At 38.8% G+C, this 26,322-nt stretch overlaps 2 protein-coding genes across 4 annotated transcripts in view; one reads left to right on the top strand and one right to left on the bottom strand.

Annotated features, from left to right (window-relative positions):
• ALDH1L2 (aldehyde dehydrogenase 1 family member L2) overlaps positions 1-21,323 on the top strand; it is a 36,329-nt gene extending 15,006 nt beyond the window's left edge. For 2 of the 3 annotated variants that reach the window (XM_085049658.1, XM_085049657.1), the window contains exons 3-23: positions 886-1,120; positions 4,744-4,909; positions 5,722-5,823; positions 6,391-6,480; positions 7,240-7,374; positions 7,773-7,898; positions 9,195-9,286; positions 10,132-10,279; positions 10,419-10,538; positions 11,694-11,821; positions 14,220-14,370; positions 15,098-15,168; positions 15,274-15,379; positions 15,729-15,816; positions 16,536-16,629; positions 16,871-16,967; positions 17,443-17,541; positions 17,731-17,896; positions 18,219-18,324; positions 19,340-19,539; positions 20,528-21,323. In XM_085049658.1, coding sequence (XP_084905784.1) covers positions 886-1,120; positions 4,744-4,909; positions 5,722-5,823; positions 6,391-6,480; positions 7,240-7,374; positions 7,773-7,898; positions 9,195-9,286; positions 10,132-10,279; positions 10,419-10,538; positions 11,694-11,821; positions 14,220-14,370; positions 15,098-15,168; positions 15,274-15,379; positions 15,729-15,816; positions 16,536-16,629; positions 16,871-16,967; positions 17,443-17,541; positions 17,731-17,896; positions 18,219-18,324; positions 19,340-19,539; positions 20,528-20,583 — 2,576 coding nt within the window. In that variant the 3' untranslated portion in view covers positions 20,584-21,323. The remainder of the gene's footprint in view (positions 1-885; positions 1,121-4,743; positions 4,910-5,721; positions 5,824-6,390; positions 6,481-7,239; positions 7,375-7,772; positions 7,899-9,194; positions 9,287-10,131; positions 10,280-10,418; positions 10,539-11,693; positions 11,822-14,219; positions 14,371-15,097; positions 15,169-15,273; positions 15,380-15,728; positions 15,817-16,535; positions 16,630-16,870; positions 16,968-17,442; positions 17,542-17,730; positions 17,897-18,218; positions 18,325-19,339; positions 19,540-20,527) is intronic. The other variant, XM_085049659.1, reaches the window with a different exon arrangement.
• A 426-nt stretch (positions 21,324-21,749) lies between these two features.
• On the bottom strand, positions 21,750-26,139 carry NOPCHAP1 (NOP protein chaperone 1). The gene is made up of 4 exons (XM_085049660.1): positions 26,037-26,139; positions 25,298-25,384; positions 24,214-24,350; positions 21,750-22,983 (listed from the first exon to the last, which is right to left on the bottom strand). The coding sequence occupies exons 1-4, from the start codon at positions 26,104-26,106 to the stop codon at positions 22,798-22,800; spliced, it is 480 nt and encodes a 159-aa protein (XP_084905786.1). The 5' UTR covers positions 26,107-26,139; the 3' UTR covers positions 21,750-22,797.
• Between the last annotated feature and the right edge of the window lie 183 nt (positions 26,140-26,322).

Raw genomic sequence — 26,322 nt, 5'->3', positions numbered from 1 at the left:
TATGGAATGATATTTAAATAAGTGTTTACTTAAGACCTAAGTCAACAGGTTAAAGATGCTTCAGGTCAAGATCAAGATCCAATTTCATAAACAGAAAAGAGAAAGTAAAATATGAACACATGTTTAGAAATACAAATTAAATTAGAAATATAAATTCAATTAGGTGCATTTTGCATACCTCTTTTTGTTTTTCTTTTTTTCCTACTACACTTAAAACTCAAAGATAAAAAGTTTGACTTTACTAGCCCATTCCATGGTAAGTTATTAAATGGTTGTGCAATGGAATTTATCAACCATCTTCAGATTCTCTCTGCAATTACTGAATTTTTTTTCCTCACCTTTGTGCCTAATTTTGGGTGTTTCACAAATAAATGAAAGCATATCCAGAAGGCATCAGTAAACAGAATTTTGAAGAAATGACGTGTCCACTAGCATCTGTGGTTATTTGCACCACATGACAAAATGCTGCTGACATAAGTGAATCTTAGTTTTTCGTAGTCATATTCACATATCCACATTCACATCGCTGAAGCAGAGAATTAAGTCCTGCTAAACCAAACCAGCTGCAGGCAAATGTAACGAGTGGACAAGAAACAAGATGTCACTGTTCAGTAGTCAATAACATTCATCATTCTTTTCTGCTTTCATTGGTACTTGCTTGCCAAGAGTGAACTGAAGCTGGGAGTGACATAAACTGTAGAGAGGAGAATCAAAGAATGAATGAAATATATCGAAGCACAAAGGTTTTTAAAAATACAGAACAGATCAAAGAGCACTCTGTACTCACACACTTGATCTGCTTGAGTTGTCATGCGATATGTCTCTGATTTCAGTTTGAATTCTTAGCACTAAATGAAAGAAAATAATGCTGTTCTTGCCCCTCAGCTCTGGCAGCGGAGAAGGACGGCACTCCTGTTTTTAAGTTCCCCAGATGGAGAGCTAAAGGCAAACCTATCCAGGAAGTAGTTGCAGCCTACAAATCAGTTGGAGCAGAGCTAAATGTCCTTCCATTCTGTACACAGTTTATCCCCATGGATGTTATTGACTGCCCAAAACATGGCTCTATTATTTACCATCCATCCATCCTACCACGCCACCGAGGAGCTTCTGCAATCAACTGGTGAGTTCTGTGCATCAGAATTATGTGATTGTCCCATTGGGATGTTAGTAAATGGTCTGCACCCATTTCTTTGTAAATGCTGGCACAGCCCTGTTGACTCACAACTGCTCTGGAGGAACTCCTCTGGAGCAGCTGAGTATTTGGTACATGAATTACACTTCATACCTAAGATTGATTATTATTTCCAGCTGTTACTCTGGGAAGATCAGTGGTGTGATCTCTACATTAATATATTTCACTCACATCCACAAATTGACAATCTGGAGTTTCCACAAGCAGGACACTGCCCTTGTGGTTCATCCCCCACAAACATTAGATACTCACAGTAGGGGTTGATACAGAGCCTAAGATAGCACAGAGTGGAAGGGAGAAGAGAGAAGAGAAGAGAAGAGAAGAGAAGAGAAGAGAAGAGAAGAGAAGAGAAGAGAAGAGAAGAGAAGAGAAGAGAACCCACAAGAATAACACCTTTTCTCACTGTCCTCAGAACAATGCACAAATTAGGTCCAAATTGTTATCCTTAAAGAACTACACTTTAATAATGACCACAATAGGCTTAAATCTGGAATTCTTGTGACAACAGAAGTGGCATAATCACAGTGTCTAAATTCAATAAGAAATTATCTAAATATGACGAGACAATTTTAAAAGGGTCTTACAGGCAGCATGGTGATTATCTGAATCCACAGTGTGATGGATTCAAAGCAAAAGCATATTTTGTTTTGTTTTGTTAATTTTAAGCCTTCCTGAGAAAAGTGCTAAGCTGAAATACTTAAACAGAGATGTTAAGAAGACTATTAGAGAGGTAATGGAATCCTTCAAAAAGTTTCAGTTGTGTCCCAGTGTGTAAAATAAAAGAGCATAAACTTGGTGGAAAATGAGAGTAAGACAGTCAAGAAAAGAAATAAAGAGTCAACTTTTATGAAGGCACAAAATTTAATGATCACAATTCCTCCAAATATGTTAAAGGGGGGAGGTATGTACGTGATAGAGGTGTTTTATCTAAGAAAGATATTTATCAAAGAGAGTACCATAGAAGTAAGTCTGTACTGGTATTCAGGATGGAGGAGCTTAATGTGTTACTTTCCTACAGTCCTTCTTTGTGTAGAATAAGTCAAAACAATTCTCTTGAGCTGAACCCAGAGTAGAAGAGATTTTAGGGAAACTGATGAATGAGTAACAACCTCTTTGTCAGGTCCAGGGGACTTAAGCAAATTTGAGGTTGCAGATTTGAAACAACCTGCAGCATTTCTGTTTCTTAAGATTATGTTGATGCCGGTGACTGGGAAACAGCAAAAGCAATACCAGTTTTTAAAAAGTTGAAAGAGAAAGCCAGGAAACTTTAGATCCATGACTCTGATTTCAATCTGTAACAAAGAATACACTTTCTGTGTAAATGGGTAAATGTGATAATGTGAGAGTAAGCAAATGAGAAGTCAAATTCAAAGTTAAAAACATAAAACAGTGCACACAAGGGGCCAACCCCCTGACTATATTTAAGCAGTATTAAAATTAATTGTTGTTATTCAGAAAAGACACATTAAGTGAATGGAAGGATCCATTCACTTAAGATTTGGACTGGATGACCCTTCCAACTCAGAATATTCTGTGATTCATTGATCTTAAATACTGTCTGCATCTCAGTTAGAACATGAACCAGGTAATTCCAGAAAAGGCTAAGAAAGAGGTCAAGGGTATAGGACAGCTTTCACTTGACTGGAGACAAATTATGTACTCTTCAGACTGGAAAAGAGGTCATTGGGAAGGATACATGCTAGCTTTGTATTGAGCCATGAAAGACATGGAAAGGTGAATAAGAAATGATTGCTCATTCTTAATCAAAAGTTAGAGGGCAGCCAGCAAAGAGATAATGTAGCAGGATTTTACCAAATAAAGGGGGAGTTTTTACTCTATGCAGTCTGTTATTAAAATGTGCAACCTCCTACCCAGAGTTCTACAAGGATGCTTTCATGAAGGAGAAGCTCATCAAGATGTATTTCCCAGGAAGGTGTAAATACAAACTCTTTCAGGAAGTTCTTGAGGTGAAGGTTTGCAGAAACAGGAATGTATCACAGTGATGCATCACCACATCTTGCTCTATTTTACATATTCCTTCTGCAAAAGGAATTTATCTGCTCCTGCCCTTCCCAGGTAAAGGCCAGTGTGCTGAGGCCTTTAAACTACACTGGGATTTGGTCTTGGCTGACTGTTCTTGTATTTCACCCTCTCACCCTTTGCTGTCATCACTACTTTTCACATGTTGTGGCTCCAGCCCTGGTGCTGATCAGAGCCTTAACCCCCTTAATCTTAAGAACCAAGAAAACCTTTGGGAATTAGGCCTGGCTGAATGTAACCAGGTCCAAACAAGGGCCCTAGGGCATGGAAGGTTCTTCACTCACTTCCTTCATAGTCTTTTCCAGCTGCTGCCACTTTGTTCCCAGCAGCCCTTTGTGGAGGGAGCTGGTGGACAGAGGAGGGAGCACACAGTAGTTCTTATCTTCAGCATCAAGGACATCTGCCCATGAAACCTTCTTCGCCATGCTGAGGACATCCATTTCTCACCAGAGTGCTCTTTTGGACTTTTTACATAATAAAAACCAGAAGAAATGCTGCTTAGATGTTTGAGAGATCTGATATGGGCTAGCCAAACTTCTGCAAGCTTTCACTTCTGTTATACCTGCCAACTTCCCCAGATGTCTTCAGAGTTTGTCCTTTGTTCAGCACATATGTGTGCTTCACTCGTTTTAATAATGTAGTTTGCAGTGTTTACAATTAATAATGAGTTTTCCTGTGTATGAGCCAGATATCAGACAATCCTGTTACAACATGGACTGCCAAGGGAATGCTTACATGAGAGATGTGTTACTTAAAATAGCATTGGTGTTAGCATACAAATGGCTAAAATCATGCAGGAAATATTTTTCTCACCATTTCTGGCTGCTCCCTTAAACACACTTCAGTCTGATTTTCCATCCTTCTGAGACACATGCCAGAGGAGAACTGAAAAATTTTAGATGGCTGAAGTTCCCTTTGGATCCAGAGGCAGATCCCAGACTGAGGTAAATCGACATAGGTCTATTGTAAGCATTTCTATGTTCATTCAGAGCAGCTGAGAATCTGGCTGGATACCCTTAATTCCCTTAATGACTTTTCCTTAAACAGTTGCACATCCATCATTTTCCACTCTGTTTAATTCTTTTTCAGCTGTGTGACAACTGTACTTCCCTTGACCTACAGATGAGCCATGAGGCTTAGCTAATTACAGTAACCCATGAATTATTAAGATAATATGCTGTTCAATGCTGCCATCTTTAAAATTCTGTCATAACTGTTGCACATAGTTGGCTCTGAGTCTTACCACTGCTAATACTTTTAAAATAATTATCATAATTAACTATGTGAGACAGGCTGGGTTGAGCTGCAGCATTTCTTATGTCACTTTGTGGAAACCACACATCAACAGTATCAAAACTGTGGGTCCCTGAAGTGTGCAATGAGAGTAAATCCAAGATTGTTAGGATTTTCTTTTCTATCTTCCTGAAGAAAATGAATGTGTAACACATGAGTCGATATTCTGACTACATTCATTTTTTCTGTATTTACTGTAAGTCTTTTTTTATGCCCAGGACTTTAATCCAAGGAGATAAGAAAGCAGGATTTACTATTTTTTGGGCTGATGATGGTTTGGACACTGGACCAATACTTCTGCAGCGAGAATGTGATGTTGGCCAAAATGATACTGTGGATGACCTATACAACAGGTTTCTCTTCCCAGAAGGAATAAAGGCTATGGTATGTTTAGCTGCACCAAATACCATCTTTTTAAGAGGAAAAGAGGTTGAAAGTGAAGGAAATATAGGCAAGATGCATGCATTTGGAAAGATAGAGGTTGTGGTACTCAGCCAAATCCTAGACTTCACTGGAGCTGTGCAGCTGCACAACAGCTGAGGATGTGACCTCAGAATGTTTGTTGCTGACAGCAGGCAGAGCATATTCTGTTTCCACAGATGGCAAGAAGTTGAATTTGTTTGGAATATGGCTCTTTCCATAGATTTTTAAAGAGTTTTTACATGACAAAATATTTTACAAGTTCATCTAGAAGAAAAATTTAGGATTGAGGTTTTTAAGAGAAAAGGGCAGGATGGTGTTTCAAGCTCAGAGACCTGGTGGATTAGCTTTGGATTTTCTATGCTTGCCCTTTTTTTATTTTTTTTGAAGTGAATAAAAGAAACTGCATTAAAAATACTCACCATTGTTCATTAGATAATTTTTTCTCTCTCCATTTAAATGCAGAAAAATAAGTTTTGCAGAAAGAAAAAGGTAAAAGTTGAATGCAATCATACTGAGCCACATTTTTGTCCTGGAGAATTCAGGCAGGTGCTCTAAGTTTGGTGACTAGATACTCCCTTCAAATTCTGAAGGCTGTTTCATTTGTCAAAGAATCAGGGCAGCTCTGGTTCCTTAGAGTTTGAAAATCCTCGGTTTAAAATAAACCCAAACCAATTCACCTTATGGCAGAAATTCTTTTTCTGTCATTCACAAATATGACTGAGGAAAAAAGAAGTGAACCAAGCTAACATGAAATCTGTTACTTTTTCCCTTAGGTGGAAGCTGTACATCTAATTGCTGATGGCAAAGCCCCTCGGATACCTCAGCCTAAAGAAGGGGCAACATATGAAGGGATCCAGAAAAAGGAAAATGCAGAGGTAGGGTGAAATAACATTTTTCTGATGCATAGCACTAAGAAAGTTATTAACTCAGATTACAGTGGCAGCAATATGAAGTTAACATGAATTTTAACTGAGTGGTTTCCTCATCTCTTTTTCCTGGGATGCCTCCTAGGATACAGATAATGGAGTCCTAGGTTAAGCTCCTTTTTCCTTTCAGCAGTTACATGTATTTAGATACTCAGTGTCCTATTTGGGATCATGCACGAGCAGCTAAGAAGCAGCTGCAATTTCAGTGGATTCTTAATATGTCACCATACTGTAAATACAACATTGAATCAAGATTACTCTCTCTGTTTGCCAACAGACCATATGAAATTCTCCACCAGAACTAGACTTGGTGTTAGGAAAAGCAAGTGTTGGCACCTTTCCTTCGGGTACTAGGAAAAAAGAAAAACCTAATATAGGCCATATAAACACACAACAGATTAAAAATGAATTAAATTCCTATATGAGAATTATTTTAAGCACCCCTACTGCATTAAATGATCCTGTTTGTGGTTGGGAAGGTGTGGTTGTGCATCCTGGCATGTCTTGATTTCCTAGATCTCCTGGGACCAACCTGCAGCAGCTTTGCACAATTGGATTCGAGGGCATGATAAAGTGCCTGGAGCATGGACAACAATAAATGGCCAGGTATGCTCTGAAAAGCAGAATTTTCTTCTCTATACACTCTTTTTTTGTTGTAAAATTAAAGATGCCTGCATACAGGTGAATACAAATGGAGTAGCTCTAATTTGATAACTGTATGTTTTTTGTATATCTAGAACACACACCTAAAGGAATATACAAAGCACAGTAGTTAAGAGATTTTTAACCACAGATTCATTTATTTTGAAGGAAGAGAAGTACAATATCTGGGAAAAAAAAAAAAAAAAAAAAAAGAGGCATAGTACAAAGGTACCAAGAGTAGAACCAAACTGCTCCAGTCATTTTGGGAAGTAGATATGTGTGACAGTCTAATGCAGCCCATGCTGTCCAGTGGCCAACATCACAGTGTTTTGAGAGCAAAATGAAACACTGTGAGCTACTGAAATACAGAGGGCTTTATTTTAAGGGGATCTGGGCCTAGCTAGTTTGCAGAAATAAATCTGTATAGTTGTATAGAGTGAGTGGCCTCTCACTCTGGGCCAGCACTGACAAAAGCTGCTCCCTTTCCTGCACTGGTTGCAGCATGCATGTTGTTACAGCTGTGCTGCTTTGCAGGTTTAGGCAACTTGCAAAGTTTTGCATGTTCTGAGTTGTAAAGATCTAGAGATGTTGTGACATGTTTTCCAAGTGTAGGTAATTACATTTTATTTATTATACATTGAAACATCAAATCAGGATCATAAAATTGTTAACATTTTACAGCATGTTTAGAATCTGTGCCCTTTTAATTACATTTCTTTTTAGGTGGTTACTTTCTATGGGTCATCATTACTTGATGCTTCAGTCCCTGCTGGACAAGAGCTGCCAATAAAAGGTGCTTCAAGACCTGGACTTGTAACCAAGAATGGTCTGGTGGTTTTTGGAAATGATGGGAAGATGGTAAGTGCTCAGTCTGGCAAACATATCCTGGATGCAAGAACTTCAGCAAGAAGGGCAAGGAGGGTGGAATTGTCAAGCTACACAAATCCAGGTGCTAATGACAGACAGCTAGTTTGCTTGGAATTTATTGATCCTCTACCATCCTACAAAGAAGCTATTCATGCTTTGCTTTTCACTCAATCCATATTCATTTCCAGTATGGAGTAAAATGGAGTATTACTAAGAGAGAATCTGAAAGAGAGGTACAAGTGGCCTGTGCTAAATTGCCTGCATCATATCAGCTTTCCTGCAAGCCATTTATTTCACTACTTCTGTCACCCTATTAATGCCTAAAAACTCTTCACCCAAAGATGAACTATCTCCCAGACAATTAAAAATAATATCCTCTCATTTTTCAGGTACTAGTGAGAAATCTGCAGTTTGAGGATGGAAAAATGATCCCTGCATCTAAGTACTTCTCTGCTGATGAAACAACTGCCCTGGAACTTACAGAAGAGGAGAAAAAGATGGCAGAAGATATTAGGGTAATTGAATAAACTGCTTTAGTGGGATATTACTTCAGAGAAAAGCATTACATACTTATTTTTGGCAAGGCAAATATTTTGTTTAGTCAAGGTTTTTTGATAAAATGTACTCAAAGTATGTGGGAAAGTTTCCATTCAAATACAAGTGATACAAAAACAGTGATTGCAGGATCAGTTATAGTAAATATCTATGAATGATGAAGGTGGGAGGAAAAACAAACAGACCTTCACCTCACAGAAGTGAGCTTTTCAACACTAGCAGACTTGGACAATTCTTGAAATCCTTTTTTCACTGTGGTGTTACTCACTGGGATGTGCTCAGAATGGTCCTGTTGGAAAAGCTCCAGGGAGTCTCAGATCAGCCTGCTGACAGCAGTTTTCTGTGTGCAATGTCTCTTCTGCCACAGCCACACACACAGGGCTGGCAGAGGGGAGAGAACAGCTGGAGCAGAAAACTCTCACAGCCAGAGAGAAACTTCTCTGCTGTCTCCTGAAATCCATCCCTCTGGAGTGTCAGGGGCTGAGCTGAAAGCCACATTTGTCATCAAAGTTTTGTGCCAGAGCAAATGAATCATAGCTGTCTTCCCTTCTGCTAGCTCTGCTGCAGGGTTATTAACTTTTGGCACAGGTCAGGCAGCTTGATGTACAAATATTTTAAGCTGCTGCTTCAAGATTACCTTGAACCTTCTTGCCAGCAACCTAAATGCTGCCTGGAGCTATTGACTGGCTGAGAAAATTACGAAAAGAAATATAAACTCATCAGTTGGTGACACTGCCTGCTAACTCTAAAACCTAATTAGAATTAATTGAAATATTACATTACCAGTTATTTAACTGTTTACTTCTTCATCTCATGCATGCAGCTGAAACTACTTCTCAGCTTTGCCCAGGTGCCTGAAATGCCACCAATCCAGTCACAAAATGCTGCAGGCTGTCCTTGCCTCTACTGATGAGGCATTCCATAATCCAATGGGGAGTTATTATTTGGAGAATTATAATCCTTTTTAAATGGGCCTGAAAATTATTAGCATTGTAGCATTCAGGTTTCTTGCCTGATAAGGTAAAATTACCATGGACAAAATACTATCTTTTGATCAGCTAATTATGCTGAAAATTTTCTTGTCTGACATCAGGTCTCTAGATTATTTTAGACCCTCTTTAAATAACTTTGTGTTTTAGAAACCTTTGAAATAATGTATGTTGTAGGTACAGACACAATAGAAAATAAGTTTGATAAATACTTCTTGCAATTGAGGATCATTCATTATTGCCTCTGTTATTGTTATGTGTTATTAGGCTATTTGGAAGGGAATTTTAAGCAATGTTGCTGTGATTGAGGATTCCACAGACTTCTTCAAATCTGGAGCATCCTCTATGCATGTTGTCAGGTAAAAATACTCAAAATGACAAAACTGTGAAGCCAAAGTAAATGAAAATAAAGTTGTTGTAGTGCCTTTAAATCAGGATTGATCAAGTCGTGTCAAGAAAAGTAATCTCCCTATGTGCTCCATCTTATTATTCCCTTTCTTACCTTTGGGAACATGTACAGTTCTTCTCCCAAAGTTATGAGATATTGATGTAATCCTGCTCTTTCCACTGAAGGAAAATTCCCCTTAACTTAGGAATTTCAGCCCCATGGGGGAGCAAGGTGATGCTGAAATCCATCTGCCTGCAGCCACAGGGATTTCCAGAGCAGGGGATTTCCTGAGCAAAGAATTCCCCAGAGAGAAGGAGAAGCCTTTCACAAAAATAATTGAGCCATGCTTACAAGGGCACTGAGTTTCTCATGGTTTGGATCACCTTGTTTACCTTCTTTTTGCTAGTCAGATATTCCAGGCTATAATATTTAAAAAAATATTTTCAAGGCTTTTAAAATAAACTGATCATTGTGCTGATTGCTTACGAATTTCAATACCCTCCATATATTGGTTAGAGTAGTCCCAAGCTCTATTTTCCACCAGTATATCAATATCTTTTATTTGTCATTTATTTCCAAAAGTTTACCTGAGAGTATTCCAGAGCTGCCATTTTCTTTTTCATGGCATCTGCAATTAAACCAACAGATCTCAGGAAAATGGGCAACTTCTGTTCCCTTGTCAGAGCAAAACACACCCATATTCACATGTACACAAATTAAGGCTCAGTTTTGATCCCTTTTGACCTGCTGATGATTTAATTGTCTGAAGAACTCTTTCACTGATATTTAAACTTACTCTTTCTTCAAAATCTTTAGAATGCTAGAAGAGATCAAACAGAAGCACAGTGGACTTCAGCTACAGAATGAAGATGTATATATGGCCACCAAGTTTGCAGACTTTATTCAAATGGCTGTCAGAAAGCTCAGAGGAGAAGACAAAGAAGAAGAGTTAGTCGTCGATTATGTAAGACCTTTTATTTTACATTTTTTGCTTAGTCTTTCTTGGGTTTTAGAGGAGGGTAGACAAGACATTTTATTAGACTAACATTAACCAATGTTAGTTATTATAAATTTAAAAGAATTTGTGCTTTTATTTCACCCAGGTTTCAAAAAATGTGAACAACATGACTGTGAATATGCCATACCAATGTTTCATAAACGGGAAATTTATAAATGCTGATGATGGAAAAACATATGACACTATAAATCCAGCAGATGGATCAGTAAGTAACTTCTAAACATTATAAATACCAGTTTATTTCATTTTTTACCATTAAAAAATGTAAAATATTACCTGAATATTGCTAATTTTTGAACAATACAGTACATATTAAACAACCTCTACAAACAATTTTAAGTTTCAATTTACTCCACAGCTTGTGTAGTCTACATTTTTTCCATTTCAGTCGAGCAGCAAAGCAAAAATAACCTACTTCCACTTCAATTATTACATCAATTTCCATACCCAATTGTATATTTTACCTCGGTTTCATTCTTGTTTAGCTTTGCAAACAGAAATTGCTGACATTGATTTGCTAAGGAAGTATTTTAGGACATTGTGTGTATTTCCTGTCAGTAATCAACTTCTTTTTTTCTTTTACTTTGTTTTAAAATCTGATATCTTAGGGTAAATGTGACATTAAAATGTCCCTTTAAATTCCCAGTAAGAAAAATAGATTTTCAGTAGGAACATACATCCAATTGCACTTCAGTCCTGAGCTACTGACTCTTGGCTGAGCAAATCATGACTGTGAATTATAAATAAGAGATGTGATTAGGATGTCCATCTATTTGCCACTTAATTCTGGAGTAAATAAAGTCTGTTGAAATCAATTACACAAATTTCACATCATCAGAAGCCAGACTCTGATACTTTTCCTGAAACTCATTTTAGAACGGAATAAAAGTCATAACAACTTTGTATTAGGATTTACAATGTGTGTATCTACAGAACACAATCATCATAAAATACTGTGTGTTTATGGTGGTTTATGATAACAGAAGCTCCATTCCTCAGGAATGGAATGTGGGAGATGTTTTAGCATGTTTAGATATTAGATTGCAATACCGCATATAATCTTCCAGCTTTTGTAGTATCACATTGGTTTTCCACATGGAAAGAGAAGGTGAAATCCAATGGGACAATGCATCTTGCTTTGAAGGAGAAGAAAGCTTGAGGAATCTGAGTCCCTGCAGTGCCCTCCAAATTCTGCCACCCCAGCTGTGTCTGAACTTTTTGCAGCCTGGCTCACCCATGACAAACACCACACTGAGGATATGAATTATTTGCTTATAGCCAGCCTAGCAGTTTGGGAGGGAGGAGTAACACTCTGCATGCCAGTGTTCTTTTTGAGCTAACCCAGTCTGCCTTTGCCCAGGTAATAGCCAGTGTCTCTTCTGCCTCCCTGGCTGATGTTGACAAGGCAGTGGCAGCAGCAAAGGAGGCATTTGAAAATGGTGAATGGGGAAGGATGAACGCAAGGGAAAGAGGACGACTCATGTACAGGTATGAACAAGACAGCTTGCATTTGTTTCATTTGCTCAGATCTTGGTTTGTTTCTCTGAAGAATGGTTGCACACACATTCTGAATGTGATGGGTATTCACAATCCCACTGTCAGAAGGTCCAGACTAGCCATCTTTTCATCCCCTGACTGACTTCAGTTCACCAGCCTCAGGTCTTAGCTGGCCAGCCTGTCTTATGGCAGAGAAGAACCTTGTGGTCTCTCACTGCCACCATTCTTTCATATTTATGAATGGAAACAAAGAATTTGAGGAAACTATATTTTAAATAATTGACGCCATAATTTAATCTATATGAGTTTCATTGCAAGAATTGAGCATTCCCTTGTAAACCCACATCCTTCTGTATAAATGAGGCTGAGTTTTAAAGAGAGTCTACCTGGGTTAGGCAGGCAGAGATTTGGCCTTGCTAAGCCTTCCTGCATGTGCACTCCATGCATTAAACATGTAGCTACATTGCCACTCATTTTGAAGTAGACTGTAACTGATATTAGATTTTTCCAGGATCATATCCAAGCATAATTCTTATCTGACTTAAGATCCACTGTAGGAGATGTGTTATGGTCTGTTGTGGAAGGATTGTCCTATGCAGGAATTCTCCAAGCTGAATCCAACACTTACCTGAGACACTTTTATCTCTTCTTTTATCTGTCTCCCTGTGGTTAGTTAATGCCTGGTTCTTATTTTTGGCTGTGTTGCTATTGGTACAGAAGACATGCAGAGGTTTTGTTGAATTAATGGTATTTTAATGGTGAGGTCTGATTCTTGAAGGGCAAGAGGTGATCTCAGAAAAATGGTAATGCTGACTAGATAGTGTGAGAGTGATACTGGAGGCAGCTAATAAAACCCTGGGTATTATAGATTGTCCATGTGCAGCATGATGCTTCTCCCAAGCTCTGTCTTGCAAACTTCAGGTGACTAGAAGCATCAAAGCCTCTTTTGTGGGCTAAATGAAAAGCTTCCATTGCTTTTTCAGGTCTAAACATGCCAATGAATGAGTGGACATGAGTAAAGGAGCAGCTACTCCTGAAAAAATGCCACGTTTTACAAGACATTGCAGGCATCTTTGCAAAAATGAGTGAAAGCGAAGCCAAAAATTCTGCTTATCTCACAAAATATGTGACCAGGCCATGGAAAAAGGCCTGCAGGACTCTCCTAGAGCTGAGAAGTCATCACAAGAGAAAATGGGCAAGTCAGAACTGAACATTAAGTACACCTGGTCACTTTAGCTTTTCACAAGTGTGCATATATTCAAAGCATGCACAAACTTGGGTTTAATTTGTATCAGGAATGCAGAGTGCTTGAGAGACCAAGTCAGCTCTGCCCTAAAGAGAAACTTTTAAGGTGTGAGAACTCCTGCTGTGTTTTACACTTGGAAGATTTGCAAGCATAGCTGTGTTAGGTATTTGGAAAATACAGTCCCCCTGCATGGCATAGGTTATCCCTGGATTTAGAGCTTTGCTTAGGGAGCTCCCTCTCTAGGATAAAACACCTGAGTGTTTCTGTTGCAAACCATTCCCAATATGAATGAAGGCTCTCTCTGGACCACCTTAATTGAAATAAGGCCCCTTTTTCTCTGGCCTCTGTTCAAACTGGAGATTTTGAGTGCTGAACCAAGGAGAATGTGTGTGCCATTAAAGCTCCTACCTCTGCTGCTTTGTCTTAAAGAATCATTAATAGAAAATATTCAGCACACTTTAAATGGAACCTTCTTTGTCCCTGACATGCCCATATCCATTCTTTTACACAATGCTGCCAATGCTCTGACCTCCGGCTGGGTCTCCAAGATACGTTTAAAACAGGTATTAAAGAGCATTTTACCACATCTCTGCAAATGCTTTAACGTTGCAGAATTTACGTAACAGAAAAATAGGTTTCACACCCAGTTGTGAATACTCTTTACAGGGTCTCAAATGCACTTTTTAAGCTCTTAAAATCAAGTGGGGGCATTGGTTATATGTCTGAGTACCAAGTCACAAAAGGAAGCTGAAGGAAAACATGAATGCATGTGAAAAAATGACTGAATGTGAAAATCCATTGATGCAAACAGACCTGGATAGGGAACCACTAAACTAACAGTGGTGCCTCATAAGTAGAGATATCAATATATGTAGATGTTTTTGAGACACTTTGATAGTTTTTATCTATTTAGAAATACTTACCACAGTGTTACACCTCAGAAATGAGAAGACAACTGCAGTCTAACAGGCAATATTTCAATCCTTACTGATGCTAAGGAGCAGTGGCTCCAGTGCTCCACCTCCAGACTCAGTGGGAATGCTCTTTTGATTATACTTCTTTGCCACACCTAATATAATTTTGGGCTGTCATTGGTTAGATGTCATTTCCCTTTGATGTGGATTTTTAACATTTTCATTAAAGGCTTGCAGACCTGATGGAAGAACATCAAGAAGAGTTAGCAACAATCGAATCCATCGACTCAGGAGCTGTCTACACTTTAGCTCTGAAGACTCACATTGGAATGTCTGTGCAAACATTCAGATACTTTGCTGGATGGTGTGACAAAATTCAGGCAAGTGAATATTAAAAGGAATTGATTAATGGCAGTGCTTCTCTACTCTTCTTTTTTGTTGTTATTCTTCCAAAGCAGTGCCAAAAAGTAGTAAAACGAAAAAGTGATTGAGGAATGAAAAACTAAAGCAAAATTAGAATTTTACCTAGAATGGGTCTCCCTATCAATACCAAAAAAAAGTCCACCTCCACCTGGAGTATATGGATTTAGAATGTGGCTCTGAAATATATCTAAGAAATATCTAAGAAATCAGCTGAGGTGTCACAGTGGATATACTTGCTTAGTCAGCTCTGGATTATTCATGGCACAGAATGTCCTCATCATGCAGGTAAGAGCAGAGATTTGTGCTTTGGTGCAGCCTGACTAAGGCTGGTGAGTTTGCTTGATGGCACAGCATGTTCAAGAGCATTTCCTCCAGTTTCTTTAAGATCAATCAAGGATATCATCTGGCTTTTTTTTTTTTTGATTCATCAGGCCCTCACTTTATGTTCTCCCATACTTTTTTTATCTATACTTTTATTTCATCCAGCTGACAATCAGGAGTTGATTACAATATCCACAGTAGAAAATCAGTCAGTAGAAGCATCTGTGCCCCTTCTCCTGATGACAAAATGCTTCTGGCTTTGAAGCCTACTCTGTAGCTTTCCAAAACATACTTCCATGGCAGATATATTTGTAATAAAAACTTTTAATCAGTATGAAGATTTGTCCCTCCTCTGCCTTTCAGGGTGCTACAATTCCAATTAACCAGGCCCGGCCAAACCATAATCTAACATTCACCAAGAAAGAGCCAATTGGGTGAGTATCAATTTTTTCTTTTCAGTGGCAACCTTGACATGTAGAAAAGCCATTGAAAAGCTGCCATCAAATATGTAATCTCTCCCTGTTTTTCCCCACCTGAAGTGTCTGTGCAATTATTATCCCCTGGAATTACCCGCTGATGATGCTTGCATGGAAGAGTGCAGCGTGCTTGGCTGCAGGCAACACCCTCGTACTCAAACCAGCTCAGGTAAGAGCAAAAAGGAGTATACAGATGGCCCAGATGGCCCAGATCAGGCAAAATGATTTGGGCAATATAGCAGATTTCACCCATAGTTTGATACTGTGTCATGTGTTTGAAAGTTCATGTGAAATGACACAAACTGCCATGGTGAGACAAAGTACTGATTGACTCCAGTTCTGCTCTGGTGCTCATCTCATTTTCAAGAATTAATTATTTTCCACAAGAAGTCATCACTTTTAATTTGTCAGTGCTGTGAGGAGATGAATATTGTATCAAAACTGAGAGGTATTGAATGGAAAAGGTATCATCAAGAATTTAATTAAAATAGAAGACTTAATCTAATGTTTCTGCTTAGGTCACACCTCTGACTTCCTTGAAGTTTGCAGAACTCTCAGCTAAAGCTGGATTTCCTAAGGGCGTTATAAATATTCTGCCTGGTTCAGGTAAAACTTCAACTCATCATTTTTCTGGGAGAGGTCATGCTAAAACTGGTGAACTTCTTCACCTTTTTGAAGACCTATTATATGTTACTAGTTCATGGGTACTAGTCTTGCATCTTTTCATGCAGCAATTTCACATGTTTCCAGAAGAGAATTGGAAAAATCTGGCTTTAGTTAGTGGTAAGAACTGTCAGCCTGCACCCTATACAAGTTCACACAAATAACATAAACACTCTGGAAAATAATGTATTACAGAGAAACATGTTTCACTTCATTGTAAAACTTCTTTTTTTTCTCCTAATCTTATCACTAAACAAAAGTATTTAAATATGGCTGTGAGGCCTAGAGCAAGCTGGTAAGATGAATATTCATCACTGTAGTCATGGTCCACACTGTGTTGCCTGATGTCACCATTTTCCTCCTTGCCCTAAGGAAGAAAACTGACAAAGTAATTATATAGGGCAGGCTTGGTTACAAATTTGATTATTCCACCTACAGTGGAATATTAAGAAGCTCTTTAGTCCAGACAGATGGGAGAACCTAGAGACACTAATGGCATCCAGGTTTTTCACAGTCATATGAATAAAGCTGCAAACATAAATAAGGATGTGAGACTGTATTTGATTTGTGGTGTTAGCTCCTTCTGTGTTACAGTGCTGCTGCTGGAGCAGTAAAATCTCCCCATTCCCCATCCAGTTACACTGCTTTCCTCACCCTGGCAGGTGGCTTGGTGGGACAGCATCTGTCTGAACACCCAGATGTTCGCAAAGTTGGATTCACTGGTTCAACACCAACTGGCAAACAGATCATGAAGAGGTACTCTCAGCAAATATTGATAAATAAACCCTGCTCAGTCTGCTTCTGAAGTATCTGACTGGATATATTGTGCAGTAATGAAAAAGCATAGCTGCATGTGGTTGTTTGCCACTATGTAGAATTCTGCTAAGTCACTATTGGACAATAGAGGTTTATATATTTTCACTAGTTATGATTCAAAGGAAATAATGAAATAAAATATCGAAAATTGTGTTTATGTGATTATTTTTGTTTTTTACAGTGCAGCTGCTAACCTGAAGAAAGTTTCTCTTGAACTCGGTGGTAAATCACCATTGATAATATTCAGTGACTGTGAACTTGACAGAGCTGTAAAAATGGTAATATTACTTTGAAGTAAAAGATATTCAAAGCCTTTGTGGTACATCCTGACAGTATTTTATTCTTCTTGACTTGCCAAAAACATACCAGGGATCCTTTGCATGAAAAACCATGAGATCTGTGAGAAAACAGATTCCTTTTCTTCAGGAGCTTTCTTTATGCCAGCACAATTTACCTGTTCATGCTGCACCAAAAAGGCAGTAGTACAAGAAATATATAGTAGAAATTACAATAAAACAAAGCCTTGAGATCCTTATTGCCATATTGGTTTTAGTTCACAATGAATCATAATAATTCACCTTCCCTACTAGCCATATTTTGTTCAAAGTTCATAAATAAGATGTTGGTGATATCCTTTTTAACAGAGCATTACACTTTGAGGGTCACAAACACTGAATGCAACCTAAGGGAAGAGAAATAAAGGGAGACTGAACAAAAGGATGTATATAAATATTAATTTTTTTTCCTGATCAGGGTATGGGAGCAGTATATTTCAACAAAGGAGAAAACTGCATTGCAGCTGGCAGGCTGTTCGTGGAAGAATCAATTCATGATGAGTTTGTTAGAAAAGTGGTAAGATATTCAAGGACTAAATTTTCAGTAAATGTTTTACTGTGGCAGAAAGATCCACTAGTTTTACTGATACTTGTATTTCTTCTTTTCAATTGCTTAATTTCTCATTATAGCTTATGATAGACAATGCTGCTTCTCAACAGCTATTTGCTATGTTATGTAACTTCATCTTAATTGGGTAACCCATAGGTTGAAGAAATAAAAAAGATGAAAATTGGTGACCCACTTGACAGATCTACGGATCACGGTCCGCAAAATCACAAGGCACATTTGGAAAAGCTGCTGCAATATTGTGAAACTGGAGTTAAAGAAGGAGCCACTTTAGTGTATGGAGGAAGACAAGTATGTAGGCCAGGTAAAATACTTTCCAGAGGTATTTGGGATTTTTACATTTCATGCAAGAGTTGTCATGATCATCTCAGCTATTCTATGTGGAACTGCAATATCATGGGATCAGTATCAGTGTTGTCACTGATCAATACAGGCCATTATTTTAGCCTTTTTTCTGCCATTTCGCTTGAAATGCATGCATTTCCATTCACACTTCATTGGTATCTATTTTCTATTTCAATTTGCAACTTAGTTTGACCTCAAAGTATCAGACAGAGATGGCCTGGGTTACAGGAAACCTGTAAGCACTTTCACTGTGCTCAAATGTTGCTCTATTCTCTCTTTAGGTTTCTTCATGGAACCCACTGTATTCACAGATGTTGAAGACCATATGTATATTGCCCAGGAAGAATCCTTTGGTCCTGTGATGGTGATCTCTAAATTTAAAAATGGGTATGTTCTCCTGTGGTGATTGTTAGAAACTTTATTTTCCCATTTTCATCCTGAGTGAAGAAGTGATAGCTTACACAATATTTTGTTAAATCTTGTTGGGCTAATCTGAATACCTAATAGTATTCAGTGAAATGTTTTACTGAAGTTTATGTGGTAATTGCAACAGCCTGATCAAATTACAAAATGTGTATTTTTCCCAGTGAAATTGCTTATTTTTCCTGTTACAGAAGACTGCAGTGTTGAGTTGGTGTAACACTCACACAGTACTGTTGCAAATGAAAATTCCTCTGTATATTTTGTAAACTGCTACTTCTAATATCTTTCACTCCAGAGCATAAGAATTATTTTACATACAGATGAGATTAAAACCCTACATAGAAACTTCATATAAGTATTTCCATTTTCTGCAGTTTAAAAGTGAAGTTAAGAACCAGCCACATAGATAATAACCCTTCACATCCATAGATTTTGTGGTCATAAGGGACTGGATTGAATTTTTTAAAATTTTAAACTACTATTGATTTTTGAAGCTATATGGAGATGAGATGCAGATAAAAAATAGCACTTGGGAAATGGCCTGAAAAGCTTTGTCTTGATAGAAGTTTGAATTTTAGCTTTTGTTCTTCATTAGCTTGTAAAGCTGGACAAAATTTTAGCAAACTGATTCATAATCTGCTGCCATGCTCTGCTTTACAGGCATTTTTGTATTGTTCTAATTCCCAAGTTGTACAGTAGCTGAACAAAGCTGTATGCATACAGAAACATCTCCTGTGGCATTTCTCAGAGTAGATATTAACCACTGAAATGGGAAGCATTTGAAGTGCACCCTTGAAGCAAGGGTGTGAATTTCTGTGGATCTGTCAGACACAGATTTGTCATTAATAATAAATTATCTTTAAAAAAGCTCACTGGAGAGGAAAGGCCATGGGAAAAGTTGCTTCAATGGCACTGAAGGTGGAAAGTTGCTAACACTTATTTTACTGAGTTGCAATTAAATAATTTCTTTCCCCCACAGGGACGTGGATGGAGTACTGAGACGGGCAAATGCCACAGAATATGGCTTAGCTTCAGGAGTTTTCACAAAAGACATAAACAAAGCTCTCTACATCAGCGAAAAGCTAGAAGCTGGGACAGTTTTTATTAACACATACAACAAAACTGACGTGGCAGCACCATTTGGTGGATTTAAGCTGTCTGGCTTTGGGAAAGATTTAGGTAAGTTGTTGTCTACTTCCCTCATTTCTCACCTCAGAGTCCTAATCAATGAAAGAACCACTTTGCCTATGTGCAGTGTGTCCAGTAAAACATGAGTTATGGGTGCATTTCCTGCATCTCCTACATTCCTCCAGTTACAGAAATCCCATTTCTCTCCCTTCCCTAAATATTCCCACCTCAATACCTCCTTTCAGCCCTTCCTGTATATCTGCTAAATAATGCTATAATGTGCAGAATATTCCTCTCCAGCTGCTCTGAGAGCAGACAAATTACAGCTGCTTCAGAGCTGTGCAGAGGCTACAAAATGCTGTCATTGGCCAAATTTTTCTTTCCCTCAGAAATAATGCTAATTTAAGCTTCTCCTTTAAGCAAGAGCATGGGAAACCTTTTTATACCTTAAAATGTCACCAAAATTTGCCAACAGCCACAGAAAAAGATGCATTAAAAAATATTTTCTTTTCAAAACAACTGTTTAGAAAATGAGGTCCACTCTGTCAAAGAAGCTTTACAAGTCTGTACAGATCAAGCCTCATGGCAAAGAAAAAAGGAAAATCAAATTTCATTGACACAACAGATTCTTGCCTTTGGAATCTCCAGACATTTTCTGATACCAAAATGACTGATGGTATCATGGAAAAAAAAAAAGATTCCTGATTTTTACACAGCTTCTCTACCTATAAACTTTAATAGAGGGAAAGGCAAGTTCATAAATTCAGCTATGGGCCCCCAGTGGCCATCTAGAGACTGCTGCTGCTTCACTCCCACCAGGGGGCTGCTTGTTAAATTCCACTTCCTTTTTCTCTCCACATCTGTTGCGTCTGGCCTGTTGTCAAACCAGTTCTGTAAATCACACTGGGAAGGTAATTACTTTCCATTATTCCTTAAGGACTCAAATATTGGCTAGTGTTTCAATTTTTTAATAGTTACAGTGTGACAAAACTCTGTCATTTAGCTGCTGTTCTAACAGGTGATTATTGTGCTTGTACAGGTGAAGAAGCTCTTCAAGAATATCTCAGAACCAAGGCTATCACTGTGGAATATTAAAGTTACAGCTTCACTTGGGAAGTGAACTTCCAGCAGAGTTTGGATCTTGATGACTACATGAAGCACTCAATACCACGGCTAGGATATGCTGGCTGCAGTGCTACAACCAACCAAACAAAACAAAACACTCCTTCCATGGATAAGTTTCTATAAATTAGGTCCAAATTTTAGTCTCACTGACAGACAATGGCTTTTCGAAATAACCCTGAAGTTATTTAAATTATGCAGCAGCAACTGTTGGTAGCACAATTTCCCCCCATCCTCCCTCCAAAAATCCCCCAAGAACATGATTCTGTTTATTTTTTTTTAATAGAACTGAAAAATGAGTTCTCCTATGCCTACTTCCTATTTCTGTGACATAATGTTTACATGATCATTTTAAATCCTTAGTCACTAGGCTTCTAAAATTGAACTAAAATATCCTGATTATGCCATTTTTGCTATAAACCAGTTCAGGTTTTATGGTAGCAATTCAACACTCTGCTCTGGTGATTTTTCAGCAGTACAGAAAACCTTTGTGCCATAAGAAGTAAATCAATGCAAGAAAGTGCACTTACTATGATCTTTGTATAGTACATACAGAGTTCAACATTGGTGTTAAACTATGCATATCAAGCTAAAGTTGCTGAAAATATTTTCTACCTTTTTGTTGATATGGAATGTGTGATCTGCCTGCAATTTGAAAGGGGGTTACATTAATGATTAAAATCACTTTTTGTGTCTGTGCACATGGTCTGAAATCACTCTTTCATACAGCATGATTATTACTTTGTATTTCACACTTCTGGGGGTTTTTAAGCTGCAGGGAAATCCCTTGTAAAATGACCAAGGTAAGATGCTGGCTTTCAAAATTTTTTCAGTTTGGAAGAAATTCTCTGTAGATTGAGACCTTATTTAACTAAGCCTGTGCAACAACACCCAAAGCTTCATCTATCTGTGGGTTGCCACTAAAGGCAGCAGTCAGATTATTTGATTCCCATTCTTCCCCTTCACTATAATATTCCATAGTTTAATCAGTAAATCATGTCTCCATCCTGTATTTAAGCCACATTGTAAAAGAAAGACCAGGATCCTTGTTATTTCTTACCACAAATATTACAGAAACAGCTATTAAAACTAGAACTGTAAATACGGGATTCAAAATAAATTCTATAAATAACTGCAGGTTCCAAGTCATGACATTAAGTTTAATAATTGAGTAAATACAGTACAGAAAATTTTACTTTAATGGTGTAAAAAATACAAAGTTCCTTTAAGAAACAATGACATCCAGGAGCATGACAGATACTTCTGAAATGCAAACTGATCTATGAAGTAAATGCAACAACCCAAACCATTGTATTTGACCAATCTGAGGTAAGTATGAATGAAACACACTTTCACTGATTCTGGTTTCAGCATTGTGTCAAGCCAACTGCAGCACAGGCCAGCTGAAAATTCACCTTTTTATCCTTCTGTCAGTGACAGTTGTTAACAAACTGGAGATTGGCAGGGAAAGTGGGGGATGAAAAGTGTAGCTTAAAGCAATTGTAACACCCCAGAGGCAGAGCTGACCATCTGAGGATGGAGGGTGTTTGCACCACAGCCACAAGTGTTTCCCACCTGAGCCTGAGAGCTTCCCGAGCTGCTGTGGAGCTCAGTGCAGCTCACACAGGGTGAGAAATCCTCTGCTGAACTCCCATCAGCCATGCTGGCCTTAGCCAGGCTGGCTGAGCTGGAAATGAGCTCAGCAGTCACTCTCAGGAAGGCAATGTGGATATTCCTCTGAGGTACTTCATGTTTAATATTGGAGATAGTGTACAGAACACCTCACAGGACATGGAGAGAAAAACAAGCTTTTTTCCTAGTTAACTTTCTTGCCTTTGAAGCAAAAAAATTCTATCTTCCTATTAAAAAAAGTCTTTCTTCAACAAAGGAACAGAGCAAGAATTTTAACCTTTAAGGGCCCTTTAGTGTAGCTGCTTTCTTAGTGTAATCTACTATGAAGTCAATTTCCTGTTATTTGATGAATCAAATCACACTTAATTCTCCAGAAACCCAGCCTCCCACAGTCATGAGTGGATCCTGAATTCTCCACTATATAAACTATAGGATTTCACAGGATCCTGAGAGATGCTACACTGGGGAACAAGGTGGCTTTAAGGGCCAACTCTTCAAAGAGAGAAAACATGATTTGGTTGGTTTGGGGTTTTTTTAAAGGAAAACAAAATGGATTTACTCATTCGCTTTGCTGTCCAAAATTTCTATTTTGCCCTTTTCTCCCTTCTGTTTAGGGAACTTAATGTTGTCTATTGTCACTTCATCAGTCACAGAGTCATCTTCATCAGAATCCGAGTCATCTTCTGAAGTCAGCAACTCTTCATCTGTATCAGAATCACTCAGTTCAACTACAGCCACATTCTGGAAAAAAAGATCTTGGTTAACATGTTAGATATATATATATATATATATATATATATATATATAAAAACACACACACTACAGCACTTCTATCACTGGAGTAAAACATAAGGCAAACACATTAAACAGCCTACTATCATAAGTAAACCACAACCACAATAAAAAAGACTTTTGGGTTTTCCTAGGATTATGGTGTCAGGAAGAGATTCCAAAATATTCAAATTGCAATTTATATTGGCCTGTAGCAAATCTAAGGCCATATTTATATCGTTGTCCAAGAAAGAACTGAGTCAACAGCTGAACTCAGATTGTCTGAATCAGGTATTTAAACTGATGAGCAGCAGGCATCAAAACTGCTTTTCAGTAAAAAATTCAAATGAAATAATTTAGTGCGTAAGGGGTCATGAAAAATATACAAACACATGTACATATATATATATAAATATATAAATATATATAAATATATATAAATATATATAAATATAGTTCATATCTTATAACCTAGTAGTAGTCAGGACACTACAACTACTCTAAACCAGCAAGCAGTTTAAACCACCAGGTTGTTTTTTGAAGTGACCTCATATATCCATAAACAGAGCCATGATTTTTGAGGTCTGCTCAGCCAGAAGGCACTTGGCTGGGTTATACACATGTATCACCTTCACAATAACATTTTCTTATATAAGCACATGGCTGCAACACTTCAGTTAGCACCAAGAATAAAATATTTCTGTGACTGTAAATAGACAGACAAATACCAGCAAAAAAGGATCACAACAACACTAACAACTTTTCTAAACCCAAGATCTAGTCAGTCCTAAAAATATCAACAAAGCAGAGCTGAAAGTCTGTTATTACTCTCACACTAAAGCCTTCTGCTATGCCTTACTGGGCCTCACATTGTCCAGTTTCTAAACCAAATCACCTAGGAGACATTTAAAATATTATTTATGACTTCTGATTCAGAGTTGCTGATTTAAAAGTATGTCTTACTCTGTTCTTAAACTACTTTATCCCCAGTGATTAAACCCTGCAAGTATGAAAAACAAGATGTAAATTTCAACCAAAGAAGCATCTTTATTATATCTGTGTTTTGAATTAGCAGATCACAGATCATGGTAAAGACTTCACAGAAAATGGTAAAGGCTTCACTTTATCCTATTATCCATTCTAACATCAGTTATTTTAATCACATCTGAATTTATGTCGTAAAGTACAAAACGTATTTACCATTTCTATAACTTTTTCTGTTTCACTGTTTAGATGTTCAATATCAAACTCATGAGCTGGTGCTGTTCCCATTTTTCTTTTGAGCTCATCATTTGCCTGGGCCATCTGTGGTAAGAAGCTCTGTACTCGGTCCAAAACTGAAAAGAAACAATTATCACATATATATATATATATATTCAAAAACATGCCCATTAGTTTTCACATTTATACCTCAGAAATATGAGCCTTTAAACAGATTCCATGTCCAACCATCTACAATAATTAATTATAGAGTGAAGGCCTCAAAGAAGATGGAAAAATTAGCTGTAGCAGATGCCATGATAGACTAATGAAAGGTCAACAAAATTAACAGAAGAAACTCTGAAATTCAGATGGTAGAAGAGAGATGGAAGCTCCAGTTTGAAGTATAAAGCCCTTATCCTCTGCAGCTCAGTGGGACTTCACAAGAATTTTGAAGTAATCAATGTTTATAGGAGAATCACTCATTTCTCTTCCATGGAGGAAGACAGTATCTTCACCTCCAGAGTTTCTTCAAATAAACTGCTCCACACATGCAGATGAGCCAAACACTAGTTTTCTTTCTTTGAGAAGAGGTACTATTCCAAGGGAGCTCCACAAAAGTCTATCAGGTATAATCTACCTTTGAAACTGTCACCTTTGTAGAGATTTTTATCCAATAAAGAATTTGATTTAACAATCTTTTAAAATTTCAGCTCAGCCACAAAACAAAAAATAATTTGACAGGATTCCTTTAAAAATTGAATGCTTTTATACAACAAATATAAAATAGTGAGAAATTATTTCTAAAAAGAGATAAGGAGCCCAAGCAACAAATCCATCCTGGGAAAGAACAATCTGTCCCTAACACTTAGAGCTGTAATGCTTAGCATTGCAAAATCTAATTTAGCAGCAGCAATTACGTGACTCACCAGTAGGACATGGAACTGTAATGGAGAACCTACCACCTGGAGAAACTGAACACAAGAGCTTCTCCCTTCATGCAAGGAAAGCACTGAAGCTAAAGTTGTCACAAATGTCACCTACTACTTGGCACAGTTCTAGCGACAAGCTCTTCCTTACTCACCACTGCTCCTCGGCATCCTAACCGTCTGTAAAGTCGTGCCCTTCTTGCTGCTACATTTTGAGTTAATCAGCAAAATGTCTTCCAGCCCTGCAAACAAACAAAATAAGCATTGCAGTGCTTAAGCTGACAAATTCTCTGTACTTGTCATCTGCTTTTGCTGCTCTTCGAAGAAATACCGGGCCACAAGGGCCACAAGTCTCACCTGGCAGGTCACCTATTAAGATCGTTCCTTAAGTTCAAGCTAAAGTTCTTTAAGCTGTTTTTGAGCCAAAGGTTGGTTAAGTGAGAGTTATAACGCACAGAAGAGCGGAGTGCCAGCGGCACTGACTGACATCCCCCCTGCTCTGTGCCTGTGGCGATCAGGGCCAACAATCCCCGCTACCTGAGGGCAGCAGCAGCGCCCAAAACCCAAACCGTGTGGGAACTCGGCAGGATTATCCGCGTTAAACCTCATGAGCCTCCGCCCCGGATCGTTCATTAAAGCGGAGCGTTCTGTCTTTTCAGCTTGCTTTCCTTTCGTCTCATAAAAACGCCGTTACGACTGACGGCAGTCTAAATGGATTTCCCCCCTTACTAACTCCGCATTCCCACAGCCCTGCCCCGAAAGCAGCTCTGCAATACACGAGGGGTGAAAGCACGAACGGATCGCCAGCAGCCCGGCGGGCCTGACGAGCCCCGTCCCTCGAGCAGCCTGCCCTGCCCTGCCCGAGCCTAGCCCCGCTCCCGGTGCCCGCCTGACCTGCGCGGCGCCCCACGTCCAGCAGCTCCCGGGAGGCTCCCGGCCCCGCCGCGCCGCCAGACCCCGCCATGCGCCTCCGCACCGGAAGTGGAGCGGCCAGCGCGCCCGGCGGCGGGGCGGGGCGGAGCGCGCCCCCTGGCGGGCGGGAGGAGCGCGGCGGCGTGAGGGACAGCGCTGCCCCTGGGGACTGCGCACCGCGGAGATGGGCGTGGAGCGGTTTAGACCTTCTGAATTCAGCAAGGGCAGTGCGCCTGGGGAGGGATAGCCGGGCAGGATGGGGGCCGAG

Source organism: Lichenostomus cassidix, chromosome 1Ab (assembly GCF_008360975.1).
Source record: "Lichenostomus cassidix isolate B80296 chromosome 1Ab, HeHo_3.0, whole genome shotgun sequence".
Lineage (NCBI taxonomy): Eukaryota > Metazoa > Chordata > Aves > Passeriformes > Meliphagidae > Lichenostomus > Lichenostomus cassidix.
Note: the sequence above shows the minus strand (reverse complement) of the source record. Positions and strands in the feature narration are given on the sequence as shown.